The 27,838-nt window shown below is 39.4% G+C and overlaps 1 protein-coding gene across 1 annotated transcript; it reads right to left on the reverse strand.

Moving 5' to 3' along the window:
- LOC137256023 (ceramide kinase-like protein) lies at positions 1-27,419 on the reverse strand. Its single transcript, XM_067793681.1, has 13 exons — positions 27,118-27,419; positions 21,421-21,699; positions 15,881-16,012; positions 11,981-12,044; positions 10,748-10,890; positions 9,927-10,001; positions 7,651-7,831; positions 6,595-6,672; positions 5,930-6,039; positions 5,286-5,497; positions 3,160-3,516; positions 914-1,110; positions 1-97 (listed from the first exon to the last, which is right to left on the reverse strand). The coding sequence occupies exons 1-13, from the start codon at positions 27,341-27,343 to the stop codon at positions 1-3; spliced, it is 2,151 nt and encodes a 716-aa protein (XP_067649782.1). The 5' UTR covers positions 27,344-27,419.
- Positions 27,420-27,838: the final 419 nt, after the last annotated feature.

Genomic DNA, 27,838 nt, shown 5'->3' on the forward strand with positions numbered 1-27,838 from the left:
CTATTTGACAAGCTGTAGACAGGTCATAGTGATCTCCACATTGTCACAGTCAGGTGACACACCCTCTCCACATATTTGCATCAGGCCATGATGTACTCTGAAAGGAAACAAAAAAATACAATCATCAGCACAAGTTTACATACATACACTCAGAAACGGACCACGCCTGTTGCTAAAATCTATGAAAGATAATATCATATGGAGGACTTGCAATAAAACAATGGTTGAACATAGCACTACTGGCAACCAAGGATAAGTTGGACGGGCATAGAGAATGCATTAATGAGAAGAACGGATGCATGGCAATGAGCACACCCATCTCTTTCGTGAAAGGCAGAGCAGCAGATGAAGGCTTGTGCACATGCAGTGCATAATGATGAAACTGATTCCATGCTTAGCTGCACATGCCTCATTCATAAGACTCACATGGTCAGTGTAGCAAGTCAGTAATACTCTACACTTGACTGTGGACAACCCAGGGCCCCTTTGCTCACAGTGGTAAGTGCCAGTGGGGAGCACTCATACATGCCAACACAGGTCAATTGTCAGGTCGGTGCTCAACTTATCCTTGTTTGTCAGTAAATACTGCTTACTCACTTACTCAATCTGGTTCTGCTACATTAACTTTAAAATACTATGGAACAAAAGTCAAGGATTTTACATAACTCTGGAATGTGCTTTCAGTCAGCAGAAAAACATCACAAATAACAAGTATTGGGTCCTGAAGGATGCACAATGATATTAGTTCTATCAAACTCTTGACAAGAAATATAAGGTTCCTGAAACTGAAATACTATTTCATTATTTCATTACTCCACAGGACCCTCATATTTCCTGAAATTACTCATCAGCAGTAATTGGGGTCCTGTCATTCCCTACTTTTCAAGATAAGGGTAAATTACTGAAGCCTTACTTGAAATCAAGTTCTCGTTGGTGGCACAGCTCATTGTCAATATTCCAGAAAGAATTCAGGCGAGATTCCTCCTTTTTCTTGGCTTTTTCTTCCTTTTTCCTTTGTGCTTTCTGCCTCTTGGCTCTCTCCTGTTCCATGAAGGTTTGTCTGTACTGGGGCCCGACGTAGCGCGGCTTCTGATGCAGGGGATTCACAGGCTGGAATCAAACACAATCAGTGCACGTCGAACAGTTGATGATGGATGATTACTGTATCCAACAAATACCTATTCCCACTATCTGTCAATGCATTGTCTGTTTCCTTAGTGCTCTAGTACTTACACATGTCCCTACACAGTTTTCCAACTGCAGTCAAGTATGTTGTGTCAAAGTTTGACTGAGTTAAGTTTTACGCCGTTTTTAGCAACATTTCAGCAATATGACAGCAGGGAGACATCAGAAATGGTCTTCACACATTGTACCCATGTGGGGATCCATACCCCGGCCCTAAGTGTGACAAGAGAACCCTTTGACGACTAAGTTACCCCACTGCCAGTTGAACTTTGCAGTGTCAAGCTTAAGACTGTCTTGAAGTAAAACTTTGCTACCTTGCATAGTCCTTTCGTCATTATCTATAATAATTATAACAATAGTCCATTTACACAATGCATGCTCAAAGCACCCAAACAATCTGATTATTATTACCCCCGTTAACCCAAACTGTCTATTAGGCACTAGAAGGTTGGGAGTTACATGACTCTTCCATCACCTGTACCCATTTTCTGCTGGGTGAACAAACTCACGCGCCAAAGGTGAGACCACATGTGTTATGTGCTTTACTGTGGGTCAGGACTGAAGTCCTAGAAACTCTTAGGAGAGCCAAACACAGTCACCCATCCAAGGACTGTCCGGGGTCGATGGTGCCCAACTTCAACTGATTTGTGACCTGAGCTTTGTGCAAAGGGCTACACACCACCACATCTGGCAATTTCCCATATTTTACAACCAATACTTTTGTAACATTTGTTTTGTTTATTCGTTCCTCTAGTCAATACACTCAACACTTTTGTGGCCGATGCATCAGGAACGTTCACATTTGTCCTTCTTACACTCATCCCTGCAGTTTTCCTGTCAACACTCAGACACTGTTTGATGTGTCTACTTACAAGTATCTTGAAGTAAAAGCTTGGTCACAAGCTTGCATGTTCTCTTTTTTAATCAATATCTGGCAATTTCATCAAACTTAGGATACTAGTTACTCAAACTCTTACACAGGACCATTTTGACACTCTGGTGTTTGACCGCACACAAATCCAAACCTAAGAAGGAGATTTTCTTTAAATGCAAAATGACTCAGTCACAGATCTGGACCTGAATTAGCACATTTAGAATGAGGGAGTGTGTTTACTTTTATGTTACCTTGAACAACATACCAGCAACATCATGGCAAGAGAAACCAGCAGTGGGCTCCGTCATATGGTGAGTCATAGTTGGAACTTCCTTGTAATAAGGGAATGCTTAAACCAAAAGACTACCCCAACGCAGCGTTCAAAATAACTGCCGACCCTGAGGCCCAGTGCCGGTTGTTATTGTATCGGGCCGGCAGTTTCAAATATGTGCAGGCCCTTGTGACTTTCAGTAAATTATCAGTCAATTATTTTCCATCCGGAATGTTTCCCTCTTTTTCTTTAGTAACATTCCAGAATCATCCACGATCCATCATGCTACGCTCTGCCGTAGGAATGTCAACACCAGTTTAACAAATAAAACCTCCTCTGTGTGCCATAGACTTCACTTAATTTTGTAGAAACAGTGTGAAATTGTGTACATTGTAGTCAGTTTTGTTTTTATGGGTTTCACTCTAACCATATGGGCCTGCAGATTTCATTCAGGACCTGTAGATTTTAAAGCCTGCAGGTAGCAGCAGGCCATGATGGCCAGCTGGTAAATTGAAGTATTGCAAACACTGCCCCAACGACCCTAGAAATCATGTAGAAATACAAGCAGTACTACTGGGTAACAACAATGATGAGTGAGTGAGTGAGTGAGTTGCCACTTTTAGCAATTTTCCAGATATATCACAACAGAGATAACAAGAAATGGGTTTCACATATTGTAGCCATGTAGGGAATTGAACCTGGTCTTTGGCATGACAAGCGAGCACTTTCACCACTAACCTTCCCCACAACAACAAGGGGATTGAACCAACCAACTTTACATTCAGATACTCAACCTATTTGATGAGATCTAATTTTATTATCTTTGTACCTCACTCTGTCGCCGTTTAGGATTCCTCCGCCTCTGTCTATCATCATTATCTCCATCAAGATCAGAACTATCATCCGAGTCCTCATCAGAATCTTCAGAGTCACTCCTCCCATTCAAAGCCTTAACACTGTCTGCCCTTCTGAAGTCAGACCGAGATGCTCTCCGACCCATGAAGGAATCATCCATATCAAAGTCATTGAGCACTTCAGCTGACTTGCTGCTTTTTCTACTTTTAATCCTGGACATTTCGTAGTCGATCTCACTGAATGTGTGGTCTCTGTGTTTCCAGCTCGTCGGTAACCTGGGACGGAATCTCACCTCCTTCACACGATGTACTTCAACAAATGGGAAGTCAAACTGAAAGAGTTAATGAGTTTAGTTATACATCACTTTTTGCAATATTCCAGCAATATCACAGCAGGGGACACCAGAAATGGGCTTCACACATTGCACGCATGTAGGGAATTGAACCTGGGTTTTCAGCATGACGAGTGAACGCTTTAACTGCTAGGCTACCCAACCATCCCCAGACTAAAAGAAGACTGAATGCTTGATAGGCATTTGAGAAGCTGGTGTTAGTCAATAGTGAAGCACACAGCTTTAGGGACAACAACTGCTTGTTTACTGCATACAGAGATGATTAGATGTAAACTTATTTCGTCCAATAACAATGTAAGAATTTGTACCTAATATTCAGGGATGAGAATGGAAATTTTCATTTACAGCTGAAAACTAGTCGGGGGTCTGGGGGATTTTGGCATTTTACACACTAAATATGGCTTCTAAAATCAATATTAACACTGTATATATATTTAGACGTTTCAGAAAAATGACCCTGGGGATGTAAAAAAACACGGATTTCCGCGGATCCGCGGAAATTTCTCATCCCTGAATATTTACGATATAAGTTGTTAAAATAGAGATGTGTCCTTTGCTAAAGTCTGTAAGGAATGCTAAAGAACACGTGCATACACCTAGTTGCGGGTACAGCAACGTGCAGTAAACATGAACAAAGTGCTGTGACTATGTGTCCCAGTCCACCCAGCTGTCAAATGGGTACCTCGTTAGGATGAGAGAGGTACAATAAACTCGGTGCGCCTAGTGGCAGCAAGAGTTGTACACTCCCCAGGGAGTTGAGATTGAAATACGATGTGCTGTTGAGATTGACATCCGGTGATCGAGGGAAAAATACCTAGCGCCTAGAGAAATTGCCTTGCAGTTTGATTTGTGCGCTATACAAGAACACTTATGATAATAATAATAATAATAATAATAAAGATCATCACAACAGTTGCAACCAGTACAACCAACTCCATCCTCCACCTCCATTCTCCTCCTCCTCCTCATCATCATCACACTAAATATATATCTGATACTGATGCATTTTTGGCACTGCAGTAGCAATTCAGAAAAAGTGAGTGAGTTTAGTTTTACACCGTACTCAGCATTATTCCAACTATTGGGAAACAAGGAAACAATTAAGTCTGGACAAGACAATCCAGTGATCAACAGCATAAGCATGCACGTCAGCGAGTCTGACCACCCGATCCGGTTAGTCACTTCTTGCGATTAGCATGGGTTACTGAAGGCCAGTATTCTAACCCAGACCTTCATGGGTCTCAGAAAAAAACTTATAAATTAAGCTCAATGAGTTCAAACAATAGTTGTCATTGTTCCAGGAATTGTTCCAGTTGTTCATTGTTCCAGGAATTGTTCCAGTTGTTCATTGTTCCAGGAATTGTTCCAGTTGTTCATTGTTCCAGGAATTGTTCCAGTTGTTCATTGTTCCTCGAGTACATCATTGCCACAAATCCTGTTTAGGCAACAATCACCCAAAACCTTCAGATTTTCAACAGAAGTTGTCTTCGTTTTCAATTATACACAACTAGTTGTTCCCACAGTAGAACTATCATACCTCCATTCAGAAATGGAAGCCTGCAGACACTCAGCAATGGACCACCCAGATGGATTACGCAATAAAACAATTACTATTTACTCTGTTATCACAAATTCATAAAAGTTAACCAATCACCTTCAGAATAAACACAACCTGACAATACAAAACTAGAAATATATTAACCGTCAATGTATTTTGATAGTAGATGTGTCCTGAAGCAAATACTTACCTGATTTTTGGCATTGCCGTGTCTTCTAAGGAATCTAAGGAACTCTTTCCTGTCAGTGTCTTTCACCAGCACCAAGTCCATGTTGCCGTCACACAAATGTGTGAACTTACTCAGACCATTGGGTGCAAACTCACTTCTCCCAGGTAAAGTCAATACAGCCACATTCATAAAGGATCCTTTCACTGTCTTCCAGGGACTGTCATGTTCAATTTCTGTCAAAATAAGAACTGAAAATGATTCAGCTGTTTGAACTTTTCAGATAGGACTCCAAGGAGAACTTTCAGTTCATTCCAAGAGGAGATTGGACAGGCTTTGTGCTGCAAAGGTTCAGTTGTGTGAAGGATGTGTGTTGTGTACAGGTTGTGGGCAGTGCAGGTTGTGCATTGTAGATGCTTTCATTGTGTGTAGGTTGTGTGTTGTGTACAGGTTGTGCATTGTAAATGGTTCCATTGTGTATAGGTTGTGTGTTGTGTACAGGTTGTGCATTGTAAAGGTTCCACTGTGTCCAGGTGTGCTGTACTGGTTGTGTGTTGGACAGGTTGTGTGTTGCTCAGGTTCCCTGCTGTACAAGTTGCATTTTATACAGGTTACAATTTGTACAGGTTGTATATTGTACAGCTTTGTCTTGTAGATGTTGAAGTCACCTATGAGTGAGTTACTGGAGCCAGAGTTGGCAAGAGGGTCCAGCTCCTCCACCAGGTCCTGGGTGACACTGTCCTGGTCCACGCTGTCTTCATGCCAACATACATGGCACCTGCAACGTCAACATCATAACAATACATCATGGCTGGACATGTAAGCAGAACATGTACAGTACCAACACATACATCATCTACTGATCCTAACCTTACTTAGGGTTGTAGAATGAAGAATAAAAATAATCACACTGAATTCCGAGTCCAGTTTTTTGTATGCAGATCATATTTGTATGTTATTTAGTTAATACAACATTAGCTGGTCAGAACCCATATTCACATCCTTTCTTGACATTCACTAAACAAATACGCCACCTAGTGGCCCTGTATGTATGAACACCACTTATACGCCACTACATATGAACGCCACATCCTGCGTATATATGCCACCTACTGGTGGTCACCTAATGGTCAGCGCCTCCTAGTGACCCTAATGTATAAACTAAAAATAAGGGGAACTTTGTAGCTCAGTTCACTGAATTATTGAGAATAATGATTATTTTCAACTGCCAACTCTGAGTGACCACCTCGATTTGTTGAGAGGGGATGTGTTGACAGGAGATGGATGAATGCAGCAATGACAAGCCTACGAATTATAGGAAACAACATCTTACCCTATCCGACATGGTGTGTTGAGCAGGGGCGTGTTCACAGCAGTAGCAGGAATATATTCTATGTCACAGTGGTAGGATCTGAAAACAAATCACACAGATTTAGCAGACACATGCAAACAAAACATTCTCCACTGCTTCTGTCTGTTTCTGTTTCCTTCTTTCTTTCATTTTCTTCTCTGCTTTACTAGGCAATATTCCATCTGTTGAGGCAGTCTCTGCAAATAATCGAGCCTGACAATCCAGCGATGAACACCATTTTGACATAAACCAAGTTACTACTTGATTACTACTTGATCCATCTAATCCCACTCACCACTTACAACAAGCAAGGTTCGCAGAAAATCAACTCTACCCTGGAACTTCAATTCCCTGCCCCGCCCCTACCTGTGAAATGTAAATTAACAATTTTATCTTTAAAAACTAGCATCAACGTCCAGCTGAAGAATTTGACCAGTACCATACAAACATGATATTAGATATTTTGACTATTAGATTATCTCCCTTGGACCAAAGCTGAGTTAAGACAATGAAGAAATATTTTATAAATTGAGTTATGTTCCTGTAAACTGACACATCAGAATTCAATTCTTATATACCCACACAATCTAATAAGGGACAGTGGGGTGGCATCGTGGTTAGATGGTCAGCTCATCATGAGTATGAAGTTTGAAGCCTATATATTGCACCATAAAACCATAGTAATTCACACTTTCTAATAACTTAATCATATTACTTTATTTATTGACTTGTCAATAATAAATATTTTAATAAACTAATTCAAGTTCAATGTCATCATGTAATGTCCACAAGAAAACGGTTCATTTTCTGTGAGGCTCATAGGTCAATCAAGATCCAGGTTAGAATTGGTCTTCAGTAACCCATGCTTGTTGTATCCAGTTGTGCAGAATGATGCTCATGCTGTTGATCACTGGAGTGTCTGGTCCAGACTGAATTATTTACTGACCACCGCCATATAGCTTGAATATTGCAAGCTGCAGTGTAAAACAACAAAAATGTAATGCTGAGAACTAATTGACTAATCCTGGAATATTTTACCTGAGTTTTGCTTTAGTTAAAGCTTTGATAAATGCAACATCTAGCTTCTTAGCACCTAATGAGCTGTATCTACTCCGGAAAGACAGCACATTGCCAGCAAAGCCGTACTGGGAGTTGAATGCCCATCGGAGAAACTTGTCTTCAGAGTACACGGAACACACATCTACATGTTGTTTATGACCTGGGAAAACATGATGCAATATAAACATTACTAGACTAACAAATAGTCCCTCAAATAAGCATACTGTACTGAAAAAAGCATACTGTACTGAAAGAAACTAAAATGAAATGAAAAGAAGTCCTGAGACTTTCTTAGTTGTGGAAATCTACACTTGCCACATTTTGTAGACTTGCGTGGGCTTTCTTTGTAATATTTGCTTCTGGGTCTGTACAAGAGACTAACAGACAACAAAACATTGCAGAAAAAGATTTGTTTTCTACACTTGTTTTAGTTTCGAGTGGACTATATTTCCATTTCATGGGAGTAATATTTCTGTTTCATGTGACCAACTGTTCTACATTTATGTGAACAGTAGTTGTTTCATATGACTAATTGTTTTAGTTTCATGTGAACAATAGTTTTCTTTCATGAGACCAACTGTTTTAGTTTTATGTAAGCATCGTTTCTGTTTCATGTGACCAATGTCTGTTTCTTGTGACCAATTGTTTCAGTTTCATGTGAACAATATTTCAATTTCAATCAATCATATATCAGCATTATGTGAGACAAAAGTCTAAGGAGACAACTGTCATACCCACAGGCAAACTGTAGCGGAATGGGGTTGCACAGCAGAAAGAAACTGACCAGTCTTCATGGATGCAATCGAAGCAAGCAAAGGCTCGATTCATGAAAAATATTTTCATGTTAAAATAAAATATCGCCACCATCAATGGTATACACCTATTTCAGCATGGGTTGTGCTCTCAGATTTCCAAACCCATGATTATTACTTACTGAATAATTAATCATTTGTCAACTGTGCCAGAATTTTTTGTGTGTAGAATAAATGTTACGAAAACTCTAACTATAAGAGATAAGAAAAATAAACTCCAACAGGCTCATGGTAAAATTAGGCAATATGGTATTTCTTCTTAATTTCTGCTTATTTTTGTTCCTTCACTCCAAACACAGGATGGCAAGGAGAATGGAGGGGAAGAACAATCTGAATTAACTACGAGTGGTGCTTAAAATATTAAATAAAATACATTTCACATGAATAATTATTAAATATGATTTTGGAAATATGAGGAAAAGGCAGGGTACCTTTGATGGTGTCAATATTTAATTTTGACATGAAAAATATTTTTTCGAACGGAAGCGAGGGAAGTATGGTGCCAACCTTTGCTCACCTTGCTCACATATAAGAAGACTAGTGATATTCTCTACGCTGTGCAACCCTATTTGCACTATATTTTACCTGTGGTTTACCATTCTGAAGAAACCTATAAGTATGGTTGTGAAATTAGCAAGATGGATGATCAGGAAGAATCATAAGTTGCCAGTTAAGACAAGTGTGGGTTTCTGAAGACCAGTTCAAACCCAGAATCGTCACACTTTTCAAATTGTGTGTTCTTCTTTCAGCCACTCGTGCCAAATAGATTTTGATAAATGATAGCGAGATGAGAGAATGTTGGTTTATGTTACAGGTACATAAGATATATATATATAATTATGCACACCCCATTTGCACCATAATTTACACGTGGCCCTGGGTACTGCTAACTCAGCAAGAACCTTGTGTGCCTTAGGTTCCCTAGACTAACGCTTAGTCTCTGCATAGCGTGAGAAAGGAGATTCATAGCCTGATTAAATCTACTGGATAATCTATTGGATCTACTTCAGATCCTACCACTGTGACACAGAACAAGGATAAGTTGGACCAGCACCGAGAACAATAGGCAGTGCATGGCAATGAGCAAACCCATTTGGTTTGTGACAGGGACAGGACAGCTAGGCTAGTGCATGTACAGTGCATCATGATGAAATTCATTTGCACCTAGCTACACATGCCTTGCACATATGACTCTCATGTGGTCTGAGTAGCAACTACGCTTGATCACAAACAACCTGGGGCCCCTCCTTCACAATGGCCAGCACCAGTGGATGGCGCTCATACGTGCTAATATGGGTCATTTGTCAGGTTGATGCTCAACATATCCTTGTTTTACAGTAGACCTGCTCATTTTGGGCTTCAAAGCTTGGCAGAATGGAAAATAATATGGTTCAGTGACTGTGATCCTGACTTAGGACACCCCACCAGTCTGGACATACTGACCGTATATGATGTGTAATATAGCAGAGATGGGGTCCACAGTGCCAACAACAGACCCTGCGATGTGATTGGTCAGACCTGTGAATATAACAGCATGTTTGTTAAACCTATATTATGACAGGGCACTCTGTCCAACTCGGACCATATATTTCTCAGATTGCTGTCTAAACACGACGGAACTGACTAATCCAGACTTTTTAGTCGCACCCAAGCTGGTCAAAATTAGACAGAGTGCACTGTAGATAACAATAATGAACATCACATCATCATATTCATCATATTGGCAGGGTATTGTTTGATCACAGGAGAATACTCTTTTGGCTGATCTTTGTTGTGTCGTGTTGTCTGCTATTTTGATACAAATGGGATGTAACTCTAAACCAACACAGTCACAGGGACGAAGCAATGCTTATTGCTTATTTATCTAGCATGACGCAGGCAGTGAGGATTTCACAGCTGGAATATTCCAAACCCATTTTTAGAGGTACATGGATTGTTACATCGAAGTGGTGCGGTTGACATTGCTTAGTGTCAAAGCTGTCATGTGACCAAGTGGACCTATCAGAAATCTACCTGTCATATAATAATGGGCATTATGTCTTATATGAACTGTCCACCAATGGGCATTTATAATGCCTTATATGAACTGTCCACCAATGGGCATTTATAATGCCTTATATGAACTGTCCACCAAAGGGGATTATACCTCATATGAACTGTCCACCAAAGGGGATTATACCTTATTATGAACTGTCCACCAAAGGAGATTATGCCTTATATGAACTGTCCACCAATGATTATTATGCCTAATGTAAACAGCTTACCTATGGGAATAATGCCCAATGGCATATTACACCGGGCAGGTGTGAATCCTGGCTTCACATCAATGTCATTGTCTTTCTGCCATCGGTTCAGAAGTGCATCTGCCACCTTGTTTGCTGTCCCATCACCACCACACGCAACAATGCTGAGAAACACAATAAATAAATTATGATGTTGCAAGGGTTGGTCCAAAGTGAAGGAGTACGTTTGGGGGTAAAATATTGATCACATACAGTCTGAGTGAGTGAGTGAGTGAGTGAGTGAGTGAGTGAGTGAGTGAGTGAGTGAGTGAGTGAGTGAGTGAGTGAGGGAGGGAGGGAGGGAGGGAGGGAGGGAGTGAGTGAGGGAGCGAGCGAGCGAGCGAGCAAGGTCATATGAACTCAGCAGCCATTGTGGCCAAATTTGTTTCTTCTGCCTTACCTTACACTCTCTGTTTGTTAACAGGACACTAATCAATATTCCAGCTACTTGGTGTCAGTATCTAAAAATGAGTCCTTATCAGGTAATCCTGTGATTAGGAGATAAACCTACAGCACTTCTAATTTTGCTGAACTTCCACAATTGAGTTGATACCTCTTACTGTATTTTGTAGTGGTGACTATTAAAGGAAAAACAACTATATTGCAACATGCTATTGTGATGGCAATAGTCTACTGCAACCAACTATTGCAGCGGGTCTTTTTCCTTCTTGCCATGGCTTACTTGAAGTTATTTCCCAAATACATATATAGTTTAAATGAAATAGAAACAAGTTGAAGTAGTTTCAGTTTCCTTTGATGATGGATAAAAAACTAATGAAGCCCAGATCAAGTAAACAGTTAAAAGAGAAACTCAATGAAGCTGCAAGTCTGCACACAAACATCTTGCATTTTGTGATGCGCATTTATCAACAGAAGTCTGGACCGGCAATCCAATGATCAACAGCATGGGCATCGATCTGCGCAATTGGGAACCGATGACATGTGTCAACCAAGCCAGCGAGTCTGACCACCTGATCCCGTTAGTCACTTCTTACAACAAGCATAGTCGCCTTTTATGTCAAGCATGAGTTGCTGACGGCCTATTCTCCCCCGAACCATGACGGGTCCTCAACAACTACAATCCATCAGTAGTTAATGTATCATTACAGCTGTAGTAATATGGGACTCAGCACTTACACAATCAAACAATTAACTTCCTCCACATAAAATTGATGACTTACACAGAATAATGGCCTAAAACTTCTGCAAACTTACCAATCAAAGTCCTCCAAGTTCAAGTGAATCATTTCTTGCTTGATGTGTTCATTATGCTGAACCTCTGTAAAAAGATTTCAAGATATTACCAATCACTTGACACAGCAGCACAGCAAACTCTTGTCAGTACTGATAATAATTTATAGACCATTTGGGTTCAAATGAAAACGATGAATGATAAAATAACTCAAATTAGGAGATAAACATTATGAGTTGGTCATTTTGCGGGTGTTATTGAGTATTTGAAGCACGGGCATTTGGAACCGACGGCGTTAGCTGGAGGTTTCAAATGAAATATTCCCGTGCTTCAAATACTCAATAACACCTGCAAAATGACCAACACATGATGTGTATCGACGTTGTAAACACAAAAGTAAATCAAAGGGTTTTACTGTCTGCACTCGTTTACATCGAGTATGGGTTCAGGAGTGCAGTGTCCTCAGCTGGCCGTTCCAGCTGGTTCCCATGGTAGCATCTGGAGTTGCTCATTTGTGACGTCATTCTTACTTTACGTCACAATATGATTTGAATGACGTCACCACTGTTGATGACACAAGAAAACAATTGTTTGCGATGTTTCTTCTTGTTAATACACAGTAAATGGTCTTGCAGTTTCCGGGAATCTAATACCATTTGATCATGTTTTCCAACCAATCAGATTACACAACACGGTGACTTTTGGTTTACTACTAGGGATAAATGCTGAAAACATAAATAGGACACATGGTTCTGAAACCTCGGTATCAAACAGGATCTGAAATCTGACATCTTATGATCGATCATGGAAAAAGCTGCTTAAGAAATGTAATATTGTGCAATTTTCACTTTTCACATCAAGGAGTGACAAACAGCTGCTGCGGCAGTGCTGGCACACTCTTCAGGTGCACAGCTGCACAACCAGGTGTGACTGCCAACATGCAATACTCAGTAGTCCCGCCAGCTGTTTGTCATCCCTCATTGTGAGGCATGAAAAAAAGATCAATATCGCATGTTTTGTGTACTTATTCCTACCTCGAGTTATTTAATCATTCATCATTCTCGTTTGTACACAAGGTGACTGCAAAGTAAAACAGAACACACTACAACATTCCATCACGTAACAGAACTGTAAGCGACATAAAAATCATCCTCGATACCTCCAAGGTAAACGTTCAGATGAATCTTCATTACACCCTGGATGCATCGATGACTCAATCTGATGAATTTATTACCTCCCTTGGTTGGTTTTCTAGTCAATCAGAAGTTGAGGAAGTTGAGCATAGCAATCACACTTTCTTAATTATCTAACTGATTAAACCTGGCAACACAAACCATGCAGAGGTCCTCTGAAAGAGGTAGGAGTTCTAGCATATATATTTTTTAAAGTTTCAGACCTGTCAATTTGTCTGTACGATTTCCCCAAAATCTGAGTGGCACTGTGAACAAACCTTCACAGCTGCGAACACAATCTTTTTTGACAATGCCAAGCTCGGTTGAAAAGGCAGCTTAGTTGATTGGCTACTGTGAGAATGGGCCACCAGCAAATTGAGGTAATAAAATTATCAGGCCAACCTGTAGATGCATCCAGGGTATAGTGGAACTATTGGAACATATACATTGGAGATATCTTGGATGCATAAAAGTAGGCATCTAAAGTAATCAGTTTATGTTGAAATTGTTGACCTCTGTTTCAAATATCAATTTTAGAGTCCTCTGTACAATTTATACTTTTCAATCTCACCTGGCTAGCTATTTTCAAAACGTTTATAACCCTATGAACTTCTTAAGCCCATTCTTAACACATAGACTACAATCAAAGTTAAGAATTCTTAGGGCTATGAACGTTTCGATCTCACCTGGATTGTAGGTTATACTACATCAAATCAGATGCCACAGGTTAACATTTAGTATCGTTTTGTAGTTTACACTGAGCCTTCAGTACTGTCAGAAACATCTGACACTAGTGACAACTGTGACTGGATAATGTTGTGTAAGTTTTTGTGGTTTTTAAATTGACATCCATCCAGAAATTAAATGTGACCATATTTCCAAATATTAAATGCTGTCTTTTTATGCTGAATGTGAGCAGAGGTACTTTCAAGTAGGTGGCATTTGGTATGGATCTTGGGTTGGTGAGTTCAACGTCCTGTACTCAGAAAAGGAATTGGTTAAACAAGCCTAAATGGGAATTTTCATTGTGGGTTTCTGTCTATACTGTGCAAATATATCAATTTAATGACCGTTAAAGGCCTGGTTATTTTTTAAGACAATATGACGTTACTATGGAAATCTATGGAAAAACTTTTTTTTTAGTTAGTGTCACTTGTAGCCTATCCACAAACAAATCACAGCAGAATAATGCTGATTGATTGACTTTCCGATACAATAATGGCAAAATACATTATACATCAACTACCAATGAGCAGAAAAATCCAATAAACAGCTTTCCATTAGACCATTAACTAAGAATTCCAATGCATTACGAATTCTCTTTGCATCAACCACCATTAACATATTTAAGTGTGCCAAAGCTATCAGTGAATTTCAATCAATAAAATTTCATTCAGCCATGAACAATAATTACTCCCTCTCAATAAGTCACATCAAGCATGTGATTAGATATTCAAATGAATTTTTTGTTTGGTATTTATGGACTGTATGATGAATTAGTGAACATTTCACAACAACACTATAAAATGAGAAGGTTTTATGGGCTGTCAAGCTGGTGGTAATCTAGGAAGTCTATAAGTATTCAAAGTTTCCTAAAAGGATACGGTTTGACAATGGGCTGGGCTCAGTCAAAATCTACTAGCAGAGCTGCCAGCCCTGAATGTAATGAAAGCAGAGTCACATCTGGCTAAAAACCTGAGGCAGTATTCTATAAAAGTCTTAAGTCATAAAAAAAACTTAAGTCTAAAAACTGTTTTTCAGCCAGATGTGACTCTGCTTTCATTACATTCAGGGCTGGCAGCTCTGCTAGTAGATTTTGACTGAGCCCAGCCCATTGTCAAACCATATGAGTTAATTGAATTTTTGACAATGTATAATGAACAGCAAAAGAAACTCAAGTTTTGAAAAAGATGAAATCTCACAAAAAGTAAGCATTTGTGTTTATAACGCATATTAAAAACTTGACAAAAAACAGTTGCATTTCTTTTGCTGTTCAGTATATTATGAATCACATGACTCACTATTCATCAGGGTAGGCTTGTGGGTACACAGGTCTTATTCAGTACCCTTCCCTCCCTGACTTACATATTCCTGCCCTCTCTGCCTTATGTGTAATTCCAATTTCATACTTTTTTTTTCAGTTTTAAGCAAATACCTATCTTTGACCAGGTGCAGGAGAACCCTGAGGTTGAAACCATCAGAACATCAGTCATGGTTATGTTTGTATGTGGTTTAATACCGCACTCAGAAATATTCTGGCTATATAAGGAAGTCTGTAAATAATCAAGTCTGGACCAGAAAAAAACAGCACTCAATAGCAAGCATCAACCTGCTCAATTGGTATGAGATGACATGTGTCAACCAAATCAGTGAGTCTGACCACCCGATCCTGTTTTTTGCCTCTTACATCAAGCATGGGTTCTAAAGGGAAAATCAGGATATGGTGGAACTCAATCAAGCCTGAACAACAGACCCAGTTTCGTGCCTGATTGCAGGATGTGATGCAGATTTGTTCTTACCTCAAAGAAGGGTGTGTGGATAGCCAAGTGGTTAAAGCGTTCACTCATCATGCTGACTGGGACCTGGGTTCAATTCTCAGGCAGGCACAATGTGTTTAGCTTGTCACTGATTTCTGGTGTCGAACACTGAGATATTGCTGGAACCATACTCACTGATTTCTGCTGTCTAACACTGAGATATTGCTGGAACCACACTCAGTCACTCACTCACTCACTTGGAATTATCACTCACCTGTCATATCCACACTGACATCAGCATTTTTGAACATCGGTAAAATTGTGTGTCGATAGAACGAGCGTCCATTCTTGTGTCCAGCATGCTCTTGTAGGAACATTTTGATTGTTTTTGGCCTGCCTTTGATAGCTGTAGTAAAGAAATTTCATTCACAAACAAGCTCCAATAAATAATGTACTCATGATAAGCACTAATAGTATCATAGAAATTGTGTATTACTACATATGTGCTCTTGATCATATTTTCTTAATATGTACGTAACAAGTGACAAGGGCTGTAGGACTTTCGTTACATATTTGATAGAAAAAAAGTGACACGTGAGGAAGACATTTTTATTTTTTTCTCTTAGAAATACAGCTTGGGAAATTTAGCGCATGCTAATGAGTTATAGATTTAGTCACACACATTCTTACAGACACTCATTCTTGTAATTTACAAATGGATGATCAGGACGTGACTATGTCAAAATTATTTTTTTTGAATGGCAATAAAAAAAATTTACAAGCACAAATAATAGTGACGTGCCAATGCCAGATAAACATTTCAATTTATAATTAGCCTAACCTATCAACAGTCACACATATAGTTTTTTCTACCATTGATTAATTGCTATGGGAGACTAAACAATTGCAATCCACTGACAGTTTGATGCATGTTTGAGTATGGTCCTCCTAACACATGATAAGCTCTAATATTATCACATAAATTATGTATTACTATACATGTGTTCTTGATCAGACTGTTTTAATATACAAAAACAATGTTAGTAAAGATTACTTACTGACTGATATGGCAAAAGACACTGCAAAAGCAGGTTCAGACAGTTTTAAATGTTACTTCTCTGTTCGATGTATTTTTATTTCAAATCATGTTTAATATGATTGAGTAACATAATGTGCAGGAGAGTAACATAATGAGTAACATAATGTGCCATCATGTTACTGTTGATCAAAGTTTGATTCTGTTCCATCTATTTGAAGTTCTTATTTCAAGAGTAACTGGCATTGAAACTGGCGGACATCGGAAACAGTTATGCAAGCCAAAGCTTTCATTCCAAGCTTTGGGTACCAAGGGCCCAGATAATTTTTCAATATGAGCAGTATGTACGCCTTTGTTTCTCAATATAAGTGTACCGGGAAAAGTTAGAGTACACTTAGAGTACTGAATGGAATTTAATGGCATGTAAGTAATCTCGTGTTTCATTTCACACATGCACCACAGCATTGCTACTCTTGTGTAAACCGGTCAATAAACAATAGAGCAATTATACTTTTTCACATAAATAGGTCAATAAATGATTCTAAGACTACATTTTCTGATTTTTTTCCTACCGTAACATGCATATTTTTTATCTGTACATATGCCGATATGCCATAAAGTTCTCTACTGATACTTCACAGGACCGTCATTTTGTCCAAAATGACCCATAAAACAAAAAATTGGGACCCCTATGTTTGTGACTCGAAGTAAAACGTTGTGTTTAGTATTTGTCTGTACACCAAAATAAGTTAAAACTTTGCCAAAATGTACACATATTTAATGAAAAAATATACCGATATTTTAAGAACTTGCTATTAACTGTGTACTCATCAAAATCAGTATTATTTTATATCCACCTTTAGCTTGACACTGAATAAACTGTAGTTGAAATGTATTGTGTATGGTATGTATGTTTTACTGTTAGACAATTTAATGTATTTCTTTTAATTTGTACGGTTTTACTGTTATCACAGACACTATTTTGTGTTGTTTTTTGTAACGAATATGATCGCATAGGTTAGCATCTCTCAATGAGTAATGAACAATCAAAATAAAAGAGCAGTTTTGTCCAAAATCTAGTTAGATTACAATACAGGTCCAGAAAGAGGTCACTAGTTGAATGTGACCAATGGCGCCTACGGCTGTACAGAACGTCAATGACTTTTTGACATCCATACGTTATTTATAGACGTGGCCATCAATTGTTGATGAGGATGGTCTCAAACGATAGGCTCACATGCAGGTACAATCAATACGTCCAATGAAACATGACAGCGTATCTCCATCCTCTGTGAATCACCAGGATCACTAAAGCAGGATTAATCAAAACTTGTGCCTACTTCAGCATTAACACAGATTTATCCTGACTTTTACATAAAGAATCTCTAACTGGTAATGTCCGTATCAATCTACTGACTAAAAACATCACCATAATGACAAATAACTGATCACAATTTTTTTGTATGCTTTCATATCAAGATCTGTGACTGATAGTGCCAAGACTACGATGATCTGTCAAATGTTTGAATTGGAATTTTCTGCCTTTTGATTCTCACTGATTTTGGGAAGAATTCCAATGGTTATAACTCATATTATTCATGATTTTCTTAAAGTTTGCTTATTTTTGTTACGGTTAATAAACTGCCATGACAAAAAGTATAAGAAATCCCATCTGAACAAGCAAAATATAACACAGACACATCTTTAATATTCAATAATATATTGTGCAAAACGGTGAGCAAGTTACAATGAATCACAATACAGATTTCTAGTACAATGCTATTGAGTCAAAAGTCTGAAGTAAATTGGGTAACAAAAGTAAAATACTAAGTCACCAGAATCTTGGAATTACACAGAGGGAGCCAAAATTCCAAATGAAGCTTGTTTCATTTGTGTGCCATCAGGCATGGAGTGTAATTCTTGGATGTAGGTTGTAGGTTGGGGTGTTGCTGACAGTTAATGAGAATAATTCCGAGTGTAAGTCTGAGTGTGATTTCCCATCCACAGCACAACAACCAGCCTTTATATATACGACACTCAATTAAGAACAGTCGAGCCAAGCATGGCTGTTGTCAAAATGTTCCCAATTAGGAAATAAACAATAGATTGCCAAGGGCAAGTAGCTATGGCAGTGATACGAAATGTGACTCATAATAACTATCACTCAAATTCTAAACATTGTTTCCCAATTACTTAATCAATTATAATACAAATTACAGAAAACATTGTCTCAAAACAGTTTATCACTGCTTTACAAGTTCATCTTGAATATGCAGAAAACTATAATCAAAATGACCACAAACTATAGTTTTTTTAAAGACGTGTGGTCCTGTGCATAGAGCTCAAGTCACAAATCAGTTGAAGTTAAGCAACATAAAAACATGGGTCACAGAGAGGTCTTGGATGGGTGACAGTGTTGGCAAGTTGAGATTTTCTTTCGACTTTCTTCAGCCCCACAATGAAGTACATGAAATATATGTGGGCTAACCTTAGGCAAGAATATTTGTTAAAAAATGCCTCTGTTCACATAGCTGTGAATGGGTACCAGGAGGGATAAAATTGTTAATCAACTTTTGATAATGACTATTCTTTGCACATAATTTGTCCTTATACCACCAGTGGGTATCTTTGAGGTGGATATTAGATACTCTAAAATGCATGGGATCAAAGCATCTTATCGTTATATCTTTTTGTTTGTTGCAAAGTTATTTGTAATAAACACTTTTTACTATTTTCAGGTTACTACATATATCCTCAGGGACATCACATATTTTTCAGGAAATAACCATGCAGAAAGAACATAAAATTGCAAAATAACCAAAATATAGAAACAGCGTTTTGAGTTCATTAAAGTTTGTAAAACAGTTCTCTTTTAATCTCTGACATATAAGTATATATATCCTACCCTATTACTACAAAGGACCTGGCAACATTACGAGAATTAATAAATGAATTTAGGTGAGCTTTTGTTGTCATGCGGCGGTACCTGTTTTCATCGAGTTGTGGTGTTAACTTTTGAAATAATGGTCCAATTGTGAACACTTACTGCTAATTTTGTATGGAAATTATCTAGCTTTTGGTGTGTGGGGCTCAGCGGGGCCTTACAAGTATTTTATTCGTGAAATCTAACTTTGATTGAGCAGTGGTGGTTCCATTCTTACATCCCTTTCCTTTTAGTAATAGAGTAGGGTCCTATATGTCTTTCTAACACTGTTTCTAAGCACGATATGCCTCTATGGTCAAACCTAGAATCAGTAAATGTTAATGCGCAAATATACTCAGTCCATATGAAAACGCACCACTCACAAAATCTGGAATTGCTCCATGGATTGATATGTGAAGTATATACTTATGATGCATTTGAGATAATGAATGATTTAAGAAGACGTGTAAATATCATTAAATTTCATTCACAATAATGTTAATGCATGAGAGAGGCTTAACTGGTGTAGGGGTCAAACAGGAAAGTCAATAACGGGTGTGATCGCCATTTGCAATGACACATGCAGTGCATCGTTGTCGCATGGAGTTGGTCTCTGGATAGTGTTCTGAAGGATAGCATTCCACTCCTGAACAAGGGCAACCTGAAGTTCTCGGATGTTGTCCATCTGGCATCGACGTGAAAGACGTAATCCAATTTCATCCCATGAGTGCTCGATAGGGGAGCGGTCGAGTGACAGAGCTGGCCACTGAAGCACGGGGATGTTCTGCTGTGCAAGGTACTGCATGGACACCCTTGCAGTGTGTGCCCTAGCGTTGTCCTGTTGGAACGTGTGGACATTGTGGTGTTGGTTGAAGAATGGCACAACCTGGTTCAGCAGCACCTGGTCCCAGTTGTAGACGGCATTCACCCTTACTCTGCAGATATGGAGAGGGGTTCTGTGACAGTAGCGTATTCCATCCCACACCATAACGCTTCTGCCACCCCAATGGTCCGTCTGACACATTCAGCGTTATAACGTTCACCACGTCTCCACCAAACATGTATACGGCCATTTGCGCTCCTTAAGTGAAATCGTGACTAGTCAGAAAAGATGACACCGTGCCATTGTCATAGTTGCCAATTCTGGTGCCTGTTTGCCCACTGTAGACGCTGGTTTCAGTGATGATCCGTCAATATGGGGCCAAAATAAGGACGTTGTGCACACAGGCCTGCAGCTCGCAGACGGTTCCACACGGTGTTGGGGTGAATGAATCCACGTCATTCTTGCCACTGGCAGTGTTCAGTCTCGGACATGATCCCATACGATCTGATGGTCCTGACGTGCTGTTGTCACACGTTGTTGACTCGGTCGAGGACGGTTCCGAGTGCTCTCCGTTTGCAGAAACCTTTGATGGAGTCTTGCGATCGTTGTGTGTGCACAGTGTTGTCGTCTGGCAATTTCCCTGGTGCTGGTGCCGGTGCCATTTTGAAGCATGAATATGGCACGTTCACGTTCAGGGGCTGTAAGTTGCGGCATCATGTTGGCGTTTCACAAGTGTCAGTGAAGAAGTGAAATTCTATTTGGACTCACATGCTTTTAAAGGCAGTGTGTGCACAAATTCAGAGTAAAATTTACTTTTCCCGTGGTGTGCCTGCAAAATGTTGCGTTTTTGCGAAAAATTGCCTAGCATTACTGTTAACATGAAATTCTCGCATTTCTTGCATCTGGCATGTCGGGTGACTTTACTGTAGTGTTGTTGTTGTATAAAAATTATATTTAAGTTCACTTGAACTTATATATTGACTTTTTTCAAGTGGTGTGTTTTCATGTGTACTCGGTATATAATGTACTTACCAGACAGGTAGGACGATATCTGTTTCACCCATTTAATACAAATATCTTCACTTGGATGTTCGAAGAACAAAATCTTGTCTTTCAACATATTAGCCGATTCCTTCATCTCATAAGTAAAAAGTCCGAACCCAAGACAGTAACCTTCTCCTTCACTCTGATCCGCCCGACGGCGACGTCTTATTTTCACACCATATGCATCTTCAAGGTCAAGGCCATTGGTGTCCGCAGAGGTTTTGTTGCTTTTGAACAGTGACGAAAGCCCTTTGGATTTCTTCTTGCCTAATGAACACAAAAGGTACATTTAAATGAATAAAAAGAGATTCAACAACCAGCCGTAATGAAGACCTGTTCTGATATTTTGTGAAAATAGGGGTTCCAAGTTAACAATGCCTCTTGTAAGAGGAAACCAAATCAATAAGCTGTCAGGTTTACAGATCTGGTTTGTTTTGTGGATTGATGCTCATGACATCAGTCACTGGATTCAACGGACCATATTCATTTACACAGATGGAATACTGCTTGGTGAAGTGTTAAATAAACAGCACTGAATACATAATGGTCATAATGGACTGTGTCTGACCCTCTGACAAATCTGGCAGATTCACCAGTGGTCAGATAGAAATCACCAACCCGCCAGCCCCTGTGTCTGACTGAATATTTCACAGTGTTTTTGCGTCAAGTTTTTATTTGTGGCATGTGACCCTTGTTTGCTGTTTAACAATCTTATGTTTGCTATCATATGATGTTGATAATTTCAATGCCAGTTGTAAGAAATGTTAAATCTAGGTTAGGTTAGGTAGTGGAGCATGCCTCTGGCGTCGTGGCCCTTGCATGTACCCTCTCGTTTCTCCTCTTGATTATATTGATGAATTGAGCCCATTCATTATTTCTGTTTTCAAGGGCTTCTTTAAGATTGTTGTTGGCTGTTGACCTGATTTCATCATATTCGGGGCATCTGAATAAGATGTGCTCAAGATCTTCCTCTTCTTGATTACAAAATGTGCAAATGGAGTCAGTTGCCAGATGACATTTGGCTAGATAGCTCTGACAGGGAAAGTGGTTCAGTCGGATTCTAGAGATGGTAACTTGATCCGTTCTTTTGATATTTTTGTAGAAAATTCTGTTGGGTTTTTCCTGCAGTTCAAAGTACTTTCGACCTTTGCTGTTATTGAGCCAGATATTTGACCATTTATCACTAGAGGTTTCCTTCACTCTGCATTTCAAACTAGGTAGAGATGACATAGGTTTTAGCAGAGGGCCACACTCAGATGCTTGCTTGGCAAGTTCGTCAGACTTTTCATTCCCAATAATCCCTACATGGCTTGGGATCCATTGTAGGCAGATGACAGTTTTCAGGGTTTGTAGCAGACTGTTGATGGCTTTGGTTTGATGGTAGTACTCAGTAGGTTTGTATGACAACAGAGTGTGCAGGGATGATAAAGAGTCAGTCAGGATGGTGTAAGGACCGGAGTTGGAAAGATCTTTAATTTCCAGCAAGGCTCTTTCTATTGCTGTAAGTTCTGCACTGAGGATTGAGCAGGGGGTGAGTGGAATGATGACACTACTCTCATCGTCTTGGAGATATATGCCTGCCCCAGCTTTTCCATTGTTTGGATCCAGGGAGCCGTCAGTGTAGATCTTTCTGTATTCTGAATATTTAGTCTGGATTAACTCCAAGGCTAGCATCTTCAACTTGACTGGGTTTTCTGACTTATTGGCTTGTTCTGGAATTGATGTTACTATGGTTGGAGGTTTCCATTGCCATGGTGGTATATCATTCATGATTGCTGTTGGAGAGAAGTTGGGGTCTGACCTAGAAGGGAGATAGATGTTTCTTTCCTTGAGTAGCCTGCTGGATCTTGCATAGAAGGAGTTCTTTGCTTTGTTTTTCTTGAGATGCCCTGGAGAATCTTTTGGAAGGAAGTGATTTTTAATCCTTCTGTTCAGGATAACTGATTCCGAATGGATCTGAAGTGGAGGGATGTTTGCTTCTATCTCAAGTGACCCAACTGGCGTGGTTTTCAGAGCACCAACTATGAGACGGAGAGCACAATTTTGTAAGGTTGAAAGTCTTTTCATTCTCGTTGGGCAGCATGATGACCAGATTTCCATGGCATATGACATCTTACTCCTGATATATGTCAGATAGAATGTTCTTAGGGTGGTAAAATCGGCCCCCCAAGCTTTTGATGAAATGACCTTCATGAGGTTCAGTCTCTTTAGACAGTCATGATGTAACCGGTCAATATGGGCATTCCATGTGAGTTTAGGGTCGAGTGTTAGCCCTAGTATTTTTGGATTTTTGTTGTAGCCTATTGACCGACCAGAGATTTGTATACCAAGTTTGTCAAGTGGCAACACATGTTTTCGTTTTCTGGTGATGACTGTGTATTCTGTCTTTTCTTGGGATATCTTAAATTTCCACTTGGTTGCCCAATTGTTTATTGCTTCCATACATTCATTGGCATGCGTCACAATGTGGTTGAGATCTTTGTGAGTGATATATATGGAGCCATCATCAGCATATGTGACTTGTCCCAGTGGCTTTGAAACTACAGATGGTAGATCCTGCATCATGATGTTAAAAAGGATTGGGCTGATTATTGAACCCATCATGGAATAGGGCTGGTTGACTTGAGTTGGTGTTGCCGTTGATTGCTTTTATTTTCCTCCAGATAGTATGGGAAGGAGTGTCTCTTGTAAGCGTTGAGATGAAATTTCTCCAACTAGTGGTTTAGGCGATCTTGATATCCCTCTTTACTTTGGCTTCTAGACATTTGTATGCTATTTTGTCCCTCAAGTTGCGGGTGCGTTTCCAGGTTCTTCTGGCTCTTCTTCTAGCCTTTCTGTCCTTGCTTATACTTTCATTCCACCAAGGTGCAGGTGGTCTCTTGTGAAGTTTGGTTGAAGGATAAGTTTCTTCTGCCACATCAACAATACACTTGGTAATTGATTCCACCTTCTGTTCAACAGATGAGTGTGTTATGATGGCTTGTGTTTCCTCAATCTGGTGTGCTAGTAGAGATGTGAATCCTTCTCTGTTAGCTTTTTTGATGTTGAATCTCACTTCTTTGGTGGTGTTTTGTGGGGAACCGGGAAGTTCTATCTCTGTGATGATTGGGAAGTGATCGCTGCTGAGAGTATCATCCATGGTTTTCCATGACTTTATTTGAGGGGCAAGATTTGGGCTAACAATTGTTACATCGATGGAGTCAGTATGCCCCGTTGAGTGGCTTTGATGAGTGTGCTCAGTACCATTGATTGGCAGGAGGTTGCTGTCAGTTAACCATGCTGAGAGTCTTGCACCAGATGAGTTGGTTTGGGTGCTGTTCCATTGGGTGCTTTTAGCGTTGAAATCACCGGCTAGATATGAGTTTGTACCCTGACTGATATCATCTAGTTCGTTGGTCAGCCTGCTACATCCTTCCCTGGCATAGATGGATGAGGCACAGAATGTGAAGTTTTTACAGACTGTGATATCTGCACTGATGTACTCTATGATCTCAGAGTAGTAGGTCTTTACTTCTGACACTCCTAGATGACTTTTTGTCAATAGTGCTACACCTCCGCCCTCCTTGTTTGGCCTTGGGGAGTTATATAGGCAGTAGCCTTTGAACTTGTCTTGCCAGTTCTCATGTTCTGTTATTCTTGTTTCACTGAGCAGTGCTATGTCAATGTTTTCCTCCTGTAAGAGTAGCTTGAATTCACTAACTTTGTTCTTCAGTGACTGGGCATTCCACTGTAGTACTTTTAGAGCTTTAGTTTCATCATGTACAGCTTCTGAGTCTTGAGGTAGGTCTATGGTATTTACTTCAGATATAGAGGTTGTGTCATCTCGATAGTGGCGTGATTTTCTTTGGAGGTAATTGCAACCCAAACTACAGAACTGCCTCCATTTGTTTTCATGACATTTTTGTCGAATTTGTTGAAAAAGCGATTCCACTGATTGTCTATCCGTACACCACATTTCGATTCTTTTGTTTCTCTTGACACCTCTTATCACCATTGGTATGTTGTTGCTTATCCCAAACTTACTTCGAGTAAGTTTGATGAGGGTTTTTCCATGTTTCTTGTCTGGAACAGCTCTCCATAACAACACTTTCAGTCTGTCAGGGTGTCCATGCTTTCCCACCTTAGGTGGTTTTGAGGTATGAGTATGTTGACCCCTGGCTTGTGTGATAGGTTGGACAGTTTGAGTATCATTGACACTGTTCTCTTTCATGCAGATCTCTGTATGTTTCTGATAACTCTCTTGGTAGACATACTCCTTGTTGCAATATTTGCATTTGTAGGTGTTACTTTTCTTTGCAACTTCTTTGTTCTGGCAACTGGCCTGATGTTGTAGGAGGTGTTTTGTCCTAACATACTGTTTGCCACATTTGGCACAGCAGTTGTTGTTAAATCTAAAATGTTTGTTTAACTTAATTCTGTGGGTCCTGTAATTTTCAGTGGGTCAGACAGACATGGTACTCATTGTTTCCTGCCTGGCACTTGGCATTAATGGGTACAAGGACTCGATTGTCAGCTCTCAAAAGATAATGGATCTGCTCAATTCATATTTAGTAATAAATTCATCAATGGCAGATCTGAAGTGAGTGAGTGAGTTGGGTTTTGTGCCTCTTTTAGCAATATTCCAACAATATCACAGCAGGGACACTAGAAAAGGGCCTCACACATTGTACCCACGTGGGGAATCAAACCCAGGTCTTCGACATCACCAGAAAATGCTTTAACCACAAGGCTATCCCACCGTCTATCTCTATGAATAATCAGCCTTATTGATTCTTAAATAACTAAAATTTAGAGAATGTAATACTTTTGTACAATTAGTTGTTATAGTTGTTGTCAAAATGTACAGGTGTGAAACAGCTGGCATTAACAGGAGCCTGTGATTCTTGGTTTGGCAGCTCCATACCTATGCTCCTGGATTTCATATAAATGGTGATTATGGAAGACCTGCATTACTTTAGACTTTCCTCCAACACAAGCTGACATGCCATGACATACCTTGCTAAATGCAGCATTAACCCAAACTTTCTCACCCAGTTCACATGCTCATCAAGGCTAGAGATGTGACAGTTTAGCATTGATAATCATGATACTTTATCTAACAATAAATATATGAATACTTTTTTTTTCATTTCCCATCATGTATAGTTGACCTTAAAATTGTTAATTTGCCTCTGAAAATGATGGATATGTGAAAATTTACACTAAACTACACTAAAAATAAACCCCTTTTTCATGAAAATAACTTCAGATGGCAATTGTGATGTGCATGAAATCAAATCATATCAAATTATATATCATTCCAAGATATCACAATATGTTTTAATATGTTTTATCGTGAAAATTCTGTATTGTCACCCGGCCTCTAACCCAATGAATTTAAACTATCAAATCCTAAATCTACAATTCTGAGGTTGGGATAGCAAAAATAACATCTGGCATTTTCAGTGTATTCATAGCACCAATGTTTACATGCCAATCTCTTAAAGTAGATCCTTAGAAAGACAATGTAAGAAGTTTCAAAAGTCTGGGTTTTTTCTTCTTCTTTTTTAATGCATTAATTCCATAATCTACACATTAATCTGGACAATGCCAAAGTGAAGGCCATTACACAAATTCCATTAATAAAAATATATAATAGTGATCAAATGTCAATTATTTAATATCATATGATTCGTCTTTACCCACCATTTGGATTCATCGAACGCCAGCTGATTCTTCCTTGTGCCAGGGATAGTGTGACGTCATAACCCTCGCCGGCGATGTCGAAAATATTCGTGATGTCTTCTTCGTCTTCGAAGGAAGGAAGGTGTGAGGAGGGTCCAGCCTCAGACCTGTAGTTAACTTTTGGATTTCCATCCTCGTCGTAAGTAACTCCTATTGGATCAAAGTGTGTTTGCTTAACGCTGCTCATATTCTCTTCTGTGTGCACTTTCCCCACATTGATCTGTTGTGAATAGTATTGACACACTTACGGGCTGACAGCATACGTCAGCCCTGATTGGTTAAAAATCCATTGACCCGCTGGCGCGGGTCAGTGCGTGTCTGTAGTTATAGCAACGTATAAACAAGGGTGAACACAAGTACGAAATAACTGTCAAATCGACCTAGAGCTAGTTGATAGTTTGATCCCACGTATTGATTAATTCCATGTTGTTATACAATTAAACCCAATTCATATTTCAGGTGTTGATAAAGTGTTTTGTTAAGAAACGTACATGCGGGCACGAAAATGAAGACAAGCAGGAGAATAAAATGTAATCTGATGTAATGGATCCTTTCATTTGTTTGTTTGTTTGGGTTTTTTTCTGTTTGGGGTTTGTTAGGGCTTTTTGTTTGTTTGTTTTGTCCTGGTTTATTTTGGGTGTTTTTTTTTATTTTGTTTTGTTTGTTTTCGGTAGGCGTTTAT

This window comes from Haliotis asinina, chromosome 11 (genome assembly GCF_037392515.1).
Source record: "Haliotis asinina isolate JCU_RB_2024 chromosome 11, JCU_Hal_asi_v2, whole genome shotgun sequence".
Lineage (NCBI taxonomy): Eukaryota > Metazoa > Mollusca > Gastropoda > Lepetellida > Haliotidae > Haliotis > Haliotis asinina.

Coding starts and splice junctions, on each gene's coding strand:
- LOC137256023 (XM_067793681.1), bottom strand. CDS start 27,343: ATGAGCAGCGTTAAGCAAACACACTTTGATCCAATAGGAGTTACTTAC. Junction 10,002..10,747: donor ATTGGGCATTATTCCCATAG/GTAAGCTGTTTA, acceptor TTATATTCACAG/GTCTGACCAATCACATCGCA. Junction 3,517..5,285: donor ACGGCAATGCCAAAAATCAG/GTAAGTATTTGC, acceptor TAACTCTTTCAG/TTTGACTTCCCATTTGTTGA.